The 9,703-nt window shown below is 66.3% G+C and overlaps 3 protein-coding genes across 6 annotated transcripts; all 3 read right to left on the bottom strand.

Annotated features, from left to right (window-relative positions):
* Window positions 1-513: 513 nt before the first annotated feature.
* Window positions 514-2,589, bottom strand: ETFB (electron transfer flavoprotein subunit beta). Its single transcript, XM_090055432.1, has 7 exons — window positions 2,449-2,589; window positions 1,840-1,998; window positions 1,587-1,745; window positions 1,436-1,498; window positions 1,072-1,236; window positions 709-888; window positions 514-624 (listed from the first exon to the last, which is right to left on the bottom strand). Exons 1-6 carry the CDS (start codon window positions 2,503-2,505, stop codon window positions 718-720), a joined length of 774 nt encoding a protein of 257 aa, XP_089911558.1. The 5' UTR covers window positions 2,506-2,589; the 3' UTR covers window positions 514-624; window positions 709-717.
* Window positions 2,590-2,714: 125 nt separating this feature from the next.
* LOC149861722 (uncharacterized) lies at window positions 2,715-4,876 on the bottom strand. The gene is made up of 4 exons (XM_090053803.1): window positions 4,765-4,876; window positions 3,729-3,851; window positions 3,254-3,379; window positions 2,715-2,914 (listed from the first exon to the last, which is right to left on the bottom strand). Exons 1-4 carry the CDS (start codon window positions 4,874-4,876, stop codon window positions 2,865-2,867), a joined length of 411 nt encoding a protein of 136 aa, XP_089909929.1. The 3' UTR covers window positions 2,715-2,864.
* A 2,142-nt stretch (window positions 4,877-7,018) lies between these two features.
* Window positions 7,019-9,654, bottom strand: LOC149861721 (protein NKG7-like). 4 transcript variants are annotated; one of them, XM_090052149.1, is made up of 5 exons: window positions 8,432-9,654; window positions 8,028-8,215; window positions 7,730-7,876; window positions 7,513-7,647; window positions 7,019-7,156 (listed from the first exon to the last, which is right to left on the bottom strand). In XM_090052149.1, the coding sequence occupies exons 2-5, from the start codon at window positions 8,209-8,211 to the stop codon at window positions 7,101-7,103; spliced, it is 522 nt and encodes a 173-aa protein (XP_089908275.1). In that variant the 5' UTR covers window positions 8,212-8,215; window positions 8,432-9,654; the 3' UTR covers window positions 7,019-7,100. The 4 variants fall into 4 exon arrangements, with proteins under 4 accessions (XP_089908275.1, XP_089908278.1, XP_089908276.1 ...); XM_090052152.1 differs by having other exon boundaries at window positions 8,028-8,218; window positions 9,113-9,654; XM_090052150.1 differs by having other exon boundaries at window positions 9,113-9,654.
* Window positions 9,655-9,703: the final 49 nt, after the last annotated feature.

Raw genomic sequence — 9,703 nt, 5'->3', positions numbered from 1 at the left:
CCCCACTGAAGGCTGCAGTGGCCAAGGGCAGTCACTAGGGGGCATCAGACCCACTGCAATCCCACTGAGGGGCACTGGGGCTCTGGGTCAGGAGGAGGGTAGGCTGGGCGGGGAGAGGGGCACCAACAGGACTAGGGGTGGGGGGCAGCATCTCTTGGACGCCGGGTTCTCCCCAGCTCAGGGCCCTGGAGAGGGGACCTGGGCCAGGTCTGTGTGGGGAGAGGAGGGGCGAGGACACCTGGGTTCTTCCCAGCCAGCCACCCATACACACACAAGCAACCCCCACCCTTAGATTTCCCCCGTTTCTGGGCAAGAAGCCCCCACCCCCATCCCTCAAACCCTGCCTTCTTACCCAGAAACCCGGGGGGGGGGGGCACTAATCCTCCCCAACCCCCAGGGAATTCCACTAAGCCCCACCCCCAACCCTAGGGCCCACCTTCTGAGCAATAAGTCCCAGCCACTCCTCCCTATCTGCCCCAGGAGGCAGGGCTAGGACACACCAACGCAGACAGATACATCTCCAGCTCGTTTAATTCTGCCCCAGAAGGGGAGGGGAGGCAGGAAGGCACCTGGGGGCGTCTGGGATTGCCCCCCCCCCCACAGGAGCAGGATGAGACCGAGGGGCTGCAAGAGAGAGACGGGGGTCAGAGGGCCTGGCCACCTGGGTTTCCCACAGCCGGGGGGGAGATGTGGGGGGGGCTCACGTACCTGGGGGGGTCAGACACGGCCGCTCTCGCGCAGTTTGGTCACCAGGTCGGCCACAGTCTCCACACGCAGCCCGGCCTGGCGCTGGGGCGGCTCCTCCACGCGCAGCACTGTGACTCGTGGCGCCAGCTCCACGCCCAGCGCTGCTGGTGTCAGCACCGCCAGCGCCTTCTTCTTGGCTTTCTGCGAGGCCAGCCATGAAGCCAGGCCCAGGGACCCAGACCCAACAACCCCTGCTCTCACCCCGAGCGCCCAGCCACTGCTGCCTCCCCCAGAGCACTCAGCTGTCCAGGCTCCAAACACCCCCTGCTTTCAGCCCCCAGTGAACCCAGGCGTCCACCAACCTCACCCAGGACCCAGGCGCACCATGATGTTGGGCAGCGTGGCGTAGCGCGGCTCGTTGAGGCGCAGGTCAGCCGTCACCACCGCGGGCAGGTGCAGCCGCAGCGTCTCCAGGCCCCCGTCCACCTCCCGCTCCACCCGCAGCCACTGCCCGTCCGGCTCCAGTGTCAGCGCCGATGCGAACGTGCCCTGTGGGGACCCAGGCGTCTGGGCATGCACCCCTGCACAGCCCCCGGGCATCTGGGCCCCCTAGACCCCTCCGCTCCTAGGGAACCCGGGCTGCCCCTGACCACTTAGCCCCACTCCCAGAAGCCTTTATTCCTCCTTCCCAGAATCCTTTGCAGCCTGCATTCTCCCCAAGTCCCTCCCCTGTCCCCAGGACAGGTACCTGAGGCCAGTCCAGGAGGGCGGCCGTCATCTGCCCCGTCTGGTTGCAGTCGTCATCGATGGCCTGTTGGGGGCAAAGGGGGTAGGGCCGCATCCTAGGGGGCGGGGTCATGGCTCATAGCCCCACCCCCACGGCTCAGTGTGGGGCTCACCTGCTTGCCCAGCAGCACCAGGTCGACCTCCTCGCGCCGGGCCAAGGCAGCCAGCAGCTGGGCCACCTGGAACGGCCCAAGGCGCTCGTAGTCGGTGGCTGCCACCTCCACGTGGACCCCGCGGTCGGCCCCCATGGCCAGCGCCGTGCGGATCGTCTCCTGCCGGGGTGGGGCGTGAGGGGCCAGGTGGCCAGGAGTGTCCCCCCCCTCCTCTCCCCTCCCCTCCCCCGGGGCAGGGTGGGGCGGGCGGTACCTGGCAGGCGGGCGGCCCGCAGGACACGGCCAGCACCTCGCGCACGGCCCCGCGCTCCCGCAGCCGCACAGCCTCCTCCAGCGCGATCTCGCAGAACGGGTTCATGGAGTGCTTCACGCCGTCCGCCGCCACCCCCGCACCGTCCGCGCGCACCCGCACCTGGGGGCGGCCGGCTCAGCCCCCGCGGGACACCCAGGGGTCCTGCCCCCCTCCCCCCCCCCCCGCGGGGGACCCAGGGGTCCTGCCCCCGCCCCCGCGGGGGACCCAAGGGTCCTGCCCCCCCCCGCGGGAGACCCAGGGGTCCTGCCCCCGCCATAGGAGACCGGGGTCCTGCCCCCCACTGCGGGACACCCAGGGGTTCTGCCCCTGCCTTAGGAGACCAGGAGTCCTGCCCCCGCCCCCGCGGGAGACCCAGGGGTCCTGCCCCCGCCATGGGAGACCAGGGGTCCTGCCCCCGCCGGACACCCAGGGGTCCTGCGGGACACCCAGGGGTCCTGCCCTAGGGTCCTGCCCCCGCGGGAGACCCAGTAGTCCTGCCCCCGCCATAGGAGACCAGGGGTCCTGCCCCCGCCCCCCGCGGGAGACCCAGGGGTCCTGCCCCCCCCCCACCTTGACCGCGTAGTCGATGACGCGCTTGACCCCGACCAACGCCCGCAGCGCCGCCATCGCACCCTACTCTGCGGCCCCGCCCCCTTCCGGACTCCTCGCCAATCCCCGCCGGTCAATCAGAGGAGCCGCACAACCAATGGAGGCCCAGGGGGCGGGGTCCCACCCAGTCAGAGACTAGGGGGCGGGACCCGTCGAGCCGTGACCATTTGGGGCGGAGCCAAGGGAGGAGCAATGGGAGAAGAAGATTGGAAGCTCGCAGCCAGTCAAAGAGCGCCGTTTCCCGCTGGCCTGCAGTCCAATGAGCGGGACGTCCAGGAGAGGGGGCGGTCCTTGCAGGCGTCCCAGCGACCCCCCCGCTCCCGTTACGCTGCGCCGCGGTGCCCCAGAAGCAGCTGCATCTCGGCCCCAGGCCTGGTTTAATGGGGGGGTCCGCCCCATGGGGCCCCGATCCACACATGCCACGCGCCTGCAACGCCATGGGGGGGCATTACATTGCGCCGCTCCCCCCCCGGCCCAGCCGCACCCGCCTCCCCGTTACAGCGTGCCCCCTGCTACCCCAGACGCACGTCATCCCCCACGTCCCCCAGACCTAGCCGCACCCCCCCAGGCCCAGCCGCACCCGCCTCCCCGTTACAGTGCCCCCCCACATCCCCAGACCCAGCTGCACACCCATTATACTGCAGCCCTGCTCCCCACAGATACACCCGCACCCTCGTTACACTGCACCCCTATTACCCCTAGCCCCAGCCCCAGCCCCCGTTACACCGCACCCCTTCTCCCTGGACCCAGCAGCCCCACGGCTCACCTGCACCCCCAAGGGCAGCTACGGCAGCCCAACCCAGCGCCAGGGCCCAGCCCCAGCCCCAGCTGTGCTGGGGAACCCGTGCCGTCCATGCCATGAAGTTCACCAGGCCGAGGCCGGTGGTCAGGGCTGTGGTGGGGGTGAGGGGGAAAAAGCAGGGGAGGGAGCACAGGAACTGAGGCTGAGATGCAGCTGTTTCTGGGGGGCAGTGGCCAAGTAGAACAGGACTGGGAGCAGGGAGACCTCAGAGGCCCTCTCCACCCCCAAGGCTCCAACAAGCCAGGGGATCCAGGCCCACCCTGCCCCAGGGGACCCCAAACATCTGGGCCTACCTTGCCCCAGGGAACACAGGCATGCTGGCCTACCTGAGCCCAAGCCACCGAGGTGTCCAGGCCCACCCCACCCCACCCCACCCCAGGGAACTCAGGTGTCCAAGGCTCCCCCCGGCAGGATCAGGCCCTGGGGGGTGGTCTCTTACCTGCCCCGAAGCAGAGCCGGGCAGCCCAGCGCCGCCAGCTGGTCCCCAGCACCCCCACAGTGGCCGCCAGCACCGCCAGCCCTGCGCCCAGCACCAGCAGCACCCCCGACAGCCTGCGCGGTCCTGTCGGGGGTGGGGCAACATAGCATCAGATCTGTTCTTGGGGGGGTAAGAACTGCCCAGGGGAGGTAGATCTGCCCCCTCGAACCTGGCTGGGGGCCAGCGATACAGCCCTGGGGGTCACACTCATGCCACAGCCCCCCCCACCGTGGTCCCCCCGGCCCCTGGCCCTGCAGCCACCCCTCGGCACCCAGCACCGTGCCCAGCACCACCACCCCCAGCCCAGCCAGCAGCACTGGGGGCAGGGAGCGCCAGGTAGGGGGCACCGAGGTCAGGGGGTGTGGGGCGGGGGACACCAGGGTTGGGGGTCGCAGGGCCTGGGTCATTGAGCTGGAAGCCATGGCGCCGTAATGGCATAGAAGGGTCCCAGGTGTTCCAGAACCCAAGTGGGCCTTGGCTCCGCCCCCTGGGCCAATACAGATTGGCTCCGCCCCTGAGCCTTGGCTCCTTCCCCTGGGCCCCAGTGGGCCAATTCTGCCTCCAGGGCCCATGCAAGCTGGCTCTGTCCCCCCACCCCGCCTTGGCACCACCCCTTAGGCCAATGCAGGCTGGCTCCTCCCCATCCTGGCCTTGGCTCCACCCCCTGGGCCCCCACAGCCTGGCCCTGCCTCCTGAATCACAGGCACACCAGGCTGGATGTTGAGTGAGGGGTTTATTTGGTGGGGGGACTGGGGATGGGGCCAGTGGTGCTGGGGTTGGGGCTCTGGGGGCAGATCTGCTGCCCGCATTCATTCCCAGTAGGGTCTGGGGCAGAAGGCCACCTCTGTCTCTCCCCAGAAACTCTCCTCTGTGATGATCTGGTTAACATGGGCCCGGCCCAGGGCAGACATTCTTCCTCTTTGGGTACCCTGCGCTGGCTGCATTCCTGAGGGAGGGGAAACCTGCTCCCTCTGCCTACATGACTGGTATCACCTACCTGGGTGAGGGGCTTGGGCTCCCTCTTGTTCTAGAGACCCTGCCAGTCTGCCCGGCAGCCAGTGATGCCTTTCAAATTGGTTGACTGACAGCCAACAGGTGCTGGCCTCCATTGGACCAGGTAAATGAGGTCATAAGGGCTGTATAAGTTAAGGACTGCCCAGGAGGAGGGGCAGGAGCTATGGTGAAAACTCAGAGAGAGAAGAGTTGGACCACCTCAAATTTGCTCTTGCTCTTGAAACTCATCATCAAGGACTGGCCTGCCTCCAGAGGGAATCTCCACCTGCCTCTAGATGATCCTCATGAGTAAGGTACCTGAGATCTAACTAGATATATAGCTTGCAGTAACTCAGATGCAGGATCAAAGTCTGCCCAGCCATGCCAGTTTGGTGTGTGGGATTGCTCTGATATTGCTCTACCCTGTACCCTGTTGCAACCCTATCCCTTGTAACCAATAAAGTTCTCATTTGTACCTAGCGTGGGAGACTTACTAGGAGAGGGTCTAGATTATGCCTTGGGGTCTCAGGAGCATCAAGCAAATGGGGGTCCAGGAGGGTTGGTGGTTCGTCAAGGGAGTGATCCTTGGGGCACAAAAAGAGCCTATCCCATTATGCAGGAAAGGGGGCCAGGGCACAAAAAAGCCCCCTTAGCTGAACAGGGAACTCCTGAAAAGACTGGGGGCAAAGAGAGAGATGTATAGGCGGTGGAGGCGGGGGCCAGCCACCAAGGAGGCAGACCCCACCCTGGTGCGCTACTGCAGGGAGTCGGGTAGGCCAAGGAGCTCTTCAGTGAGTTCTTCGCTTCGGTATCCTGAGTACGGGCCAAGACAATTCCCCCAACTTGAACACAGACAGATGCCCGGGAGGCACCAGACTGCCAAAGGTTAGTGCTGACTTAGTGGAGGAGCGCTTGGACCCCCGGCTCCCGTTACGCTCCACCGCGGTGCCCCAGAAGCAGCTGCATCTCGGCCCCAGGCCTGGTTTAATGGGGGGGTCCGCCCCATGGGGCCCCGATCCACACATGCCACGCGCCTGCAACGCCATGGGGGGGCATTACACTGTGCCGCTCCCCCCCCGGCCCAGCCGCACCCACCTCCCCATTACAGCGTGCCCCCCGCTACCCCAGACGCACGTCATCCCCCACGTCCCCCAGACCTAGCCACACCCCCCCAGGCCCGGCCGCACCCACCTCCCCGTTACAGTACCCCCCCACATCCCCAGACCCAGCTGCACACCCATTATACTGCAGCCCTGCTCCCCACGGACACACCCACACCCTCGTTACACTGCACCCCTATTACCCCCAGCCCCAGCCCGTTACACTGCACCCCTTCTCCCTGGACCCAGCAGCCCCACGGCTCACCTGCACCCCCAAGGGTGGCTACGGCAGCCCAACCCAGGGCCCAGGCCCAGCCCCAGCCCCAGCCGTGTTGTGGAACCCGCGTCGTCCACGCCATGAAGTTCACCAGGCCGAGGCCGGTGGTCAGGGCTGTGGTGGGGGTGAGGGGGGAAAAAGCAGGGGAGGGAGCACAGGAACTGAGGCTGAGATGCTGCTGTTTCTGGGGGGCAGTGGCCAAGTAGAACAGGACTGGGAGCAGGGAGACCTCAGAGGCCCCCTCCACCCCCAAGGCTCCAACAAGCCAGGGGATCCAGGCCCACCCTGCCCCAGGGGACCCAAGTGTCCAGGCCCAGCCCACCCCAGGGACTGCATGTGTTCAAGCAACCCCCTCCCTTGCAGGATCAGGCCCGGGGGGGTGGTCTCTTACCTGCCTTGAAGCAGAGCCGAGTGGCCCAGCACTGGCAGCCAGACCCCAGTACCCCCAACCCTGCGCGCAGCACCCCCGACAGCCTGAGTGGCCCTGTGGTGGGGGAGCCATTGGGCATAAGCTCTTCTCTGGGGGGGTAAGAACTGCCCCCTTGAACCTGGCTCGGGGCCGGCGATATAGCCCTGGGGGTCACACTCACGCCAGACCTCCCCCGGCCCCTGGCCCTGCAGCCACCCCTCGGTGCCCAGCACCACCACCCCCAGCCCAGCCAGCAGTACTGGGATCAGGGGCCGCAGGGCTTGGGGGTCGCAGGGCCTGGGTCATCGAACTGGAAGCCATGGCACCAAAACAGCACAGAAGGGTCCCAGCTGTTCCAGTACCCAGGTAGGCCTTAGCTCTGCCCCCTGGGCCAATATAGGTTGGCTCCGCCCCCTGCCCCCCCCAGCCTGGCCCCACCCGCTGAATCACACAGGCACAAGCAGGCTGGAAGCTGAGGGAGGGGTTTATTTAGACTGAGGGGGACTCAGGGCGGGGCTTCGGGCACAACCACCCCCCAGTCTTTCCCAGTGGGGTCAGATGCGGGTGTAGGGGCCATGGTGGAGATGCAGCAGCAGCAGGTTGCAGCCACCTGGGGGGTGGGAACAGAAGGCAGAGTTACTTGAGGCCCCGCCCACCCCAGAGCCCCACCTCTCCCACACCCAGCACAGCCCCTTCCCCTCCCAGCCCCACCCACAAATCCTGGTTCCCTCCCACAACCCCAATGGCCCCACCCACATACTGTGGCTCCACCCACTAGTCTTAGCCCTGCCTCCTCCACCCACCCACGCCCACTTGCACTGGCTCTGCCCTTTACAGCACGCCTTTACCTCACCCCTGCACCTAGACCCCCCCATATAGCCCCCATGGGTTCCTGCCCTAGGGTAAGCCACACCTTTTGGCCCAGGGTCACACCCCCTGGCCCTTTGCCCCGCCCTCAGGACTCACCAGCCAGCACCAGGGCAGAAGGCCCTGCCCAGCCCAGGCCGAAGGACCAGCCGAAGCTCCTTTGAACCTGGGGGGACACGGCGGAGTCCCAGACGCCGGCCGTGAACACCCCCATGGCTGCCAGCCCCAGCACCCCTAGGGCAGGAGAGAAGGTGTGAGACCCCCTGGCCTGCGGACCCAGGCATCTGGGGGCAGGCAAAGGGGAGGGGAATCTTACCTGCAGCAAAGCTGAGGATGGTGGCGCCCAGCCCAATGTTCAAGTCCCTGCAGCGGTAGGAGGTGACAGCAGTGACAGCCAGCACTGTGCACAGCACCCCCAGCACCGCTGCCAGCACCAGGCAGATCCGTGTGGCCTGGACTGTGCCTGTGGCACACAGCAGGTTAATGTTCTGCCCCGAAGCCAACTGCAATCAGTGCCATTACACCTGGCTGGGCCAACCCAGAGCCAGCCACAACCGGCACTGTTACTCCCAACTACCCACCCCAGCCCCGTTGCACCCGCCTGGCCCCCATACCGGTGACTTCCTTGGGGGTGAGGCAGATCTCTTGCATTGTGGTGACGCAGACCTGCCAGAGCCCGCTGTGCCCTGTGTCACGGGGCCCGTGGCTCAGCATCCAGTACTCGGTGCTCAGCGCTGTGAGAAGCAGCATCTCCCCTAGCCCTGCCAGCAGGCAGGTGGCCGCCCCCCAGCCTGACATGGCCCTGCTGAGACACCCCAGAGCTGGGCAGAGCTGCCTGGGACGGACCCAAGCAGGTGTCCAGGCTCCTGCTCCCGCCCACCCCATTCTCACCCCTGGGTCTCATGCCACACCAAGAGAACCCAGGCATCCAGGCTCCCAGCCCCCTGCTCCCCCCTAGGCCTCACTCCTCCCCAGCAAGCCCAGGTGTCTGGACATCCATCCCCACTCTCCCCCATACCCTTTTCCCAGCACTGGTGGGGAGATGCCTCCAGAGTTGGACGCACTGTGGTGGCAAAGGGACGCCCCGCCCTGCCCCGCCGAGGTGACTCATTCCTGCCAGAAGGTGACTAGGCCTCAGCTGGGACTCCTGGGTTCCCTGGGAGCAGGTGGGGGCTGGGTGTGAAAGTGGGGGGTAGCGCCCCTCGGCCACTTCCTGGCACTTTTCACAAGTTCTTGATGTCATGGCAGCAGTGGGCGGGAGCCCAGACACCTCGGTTGTCTGCAGCTCTGGGATGGGAGCGGGGCCTAGGGGTGAGAGTGGGGGGGCGGGTCCGGACACCCAGGTTCTCTGGGAGAGGAATAGGGGCTGTGGGATTTGAACCTGGCATCCGAGCCTGCCCTATCCCAGGGGGACCCGGGTGGCCATGGCCTGTCCCTCCCCCTCCATGCCAGGGAACCAGCAGGCTGCTGTGGTGGGGGCTGCTGGGATCCGGGATGCCTAGGGGGGGTGTTAGAAGGGGGCCCGGATGCCTGGGCTCTCTCCCTGCAGTAGGACGGGTGTCAGGTCTAGTGTGGGGGGTGTACAGCAGGGTGCTGGGAGCCTGGATGCCTGGGTTCCCTGGGAGGAAAGTGGGGGCCGGTGGGGGTGAGAGGGGGCGGGGGCACTGGGGGCCCAGACGCCTGGGTTCCTTGCCCTTACCTGGATTTCAGGGGGTCTCTGCAGATCCTCAGTGGGGACAAGGTCTTGTTGGTCCGTCCCTAGCCGCTCTCGGTGTGTCTGTCCTGCCCCCCACCCCCTCCTAGCCTCTTCCTGTGCATGTGGGTTTGGTGGGGGAGGCGTGTGTGTTCTTCTATGCTGCCATTTGAGCTGCTCCCCACCAGAGCCAGCCGCATCCAGCACCATTACACTCAGCCCGGCCCACCCCAGAGCCAGCTGCATCCAGGCCTAAAATCACTGCCCCCCTGCCCCTGCCACTGAGCAGGGCTGGTTCCCAGTGCCTCGGCAGGTGGGGGTGGAGGAAAGGGTGGGGGGCAGCTGAGAAGAAGATGCTGGTTTCCATGACAACCATCATTTATTGTCCCCCCCCCATACAAAAATACCCACTATCCTCTGTACACAGGGTGGTTGTAGGGGCAATGGGACACAATCCCACAGGGAATCCAGGTGTCGAGGCGCGCGCACACACACACACACACACACACACACACTGAACCCAGGTCTCCAGGAGACACCCCCCCCCCCACAACCCAGGGGCAGTGTTAGGGTCCCTCTGGGGTCACCCCACCCCCA

Source organism: Crocodylus siamensis, chromosome 6 (assembly GCF_052110815.1).
Source record: "Crocodylus siamensis isolate JL-2025a chromosome 6, ASM5211081v1, whole genome shotgun sequence".
NCBI classification, from domain to species: domain Eukaryota; kingdom Metazoa; phylum Chordata; order Crocodylia; family Crocodylidae; genus Crocodylus; species Crocodylus siamensis.
This window is presented reverse-complemented; position numbering and strand designations above follow the sequence as displayed.

Excerpts from the sequence above, each read along its gene's own strand:
- ETFB (XM_090055432.1), bottom strand. The coding sequence starts at position 2,505 with ATGGCGGCGCTGCGGGCGTTGGTCGGGGTCAAGCGCGTCATCGACTAC. Across the intron at positions 1,746-1,839 it reads GCGGGCCGCCCGCCTGCCAG|GAGACGATCCGCACGGCGCT; the intron begins GTACCGCCCGCC and ends CCACCCCGGCAG. Across the intron at positions 889-1,071 it reads CCACGCTGCCCAACATCATG|AAAGCCAAGAAGAAGGCGCT; the intron begins GTGCGCCTGGGT and ends CTGGCCTCGCAG.
- LOC149861722 (XM_090053803.1), bottom strand. The coding sequence starts at position 4,876 with ATGGAGGCCAGCACCTGTTGGCTGTCAGTCAACCAATTTGAAAGGCAT. Across the intron at positions 3,852-4,764 it reads AGCCCAAGCCCCTCACCCAG|GACCGCGCAGGCTGTCGGGG; the intron begins GTAGGTGATACC and ends CACCCCCGACAG. Across the intron at positions 3,380-3,728 it reads CCGGCTCTGCTTCGGGGCAG|CCCTGACCACCGGCCTCGGC; the intron begins GTAAGAGACCAC and ends CCCCCACCACAG.
- LOC149861721 (XM_090052148.1), bottom strand. The coding sequence starts at position 8,298 with ATGGGGTGGGCGGGAGCAGGAGCCTGGACACCTGCTTGGGTCCGTCCC. Across the intron at positions 7,648-7,729 it reads CATCCTCAGCTTTGCTGCAG|GGGTGCTGGGGCTGGCAGCC; the intron begins GTAAGATTCCCC and ends CTCCTGCCCTAG. Across the intron at positions 7,157-7,512 it reads TTCTGCCCTGGTGCTGGCTG|GTGGCTGCAACCTGCTGCTG; the intron begins GTGAGTCCTGAG and ends CCCACCCCCCAG.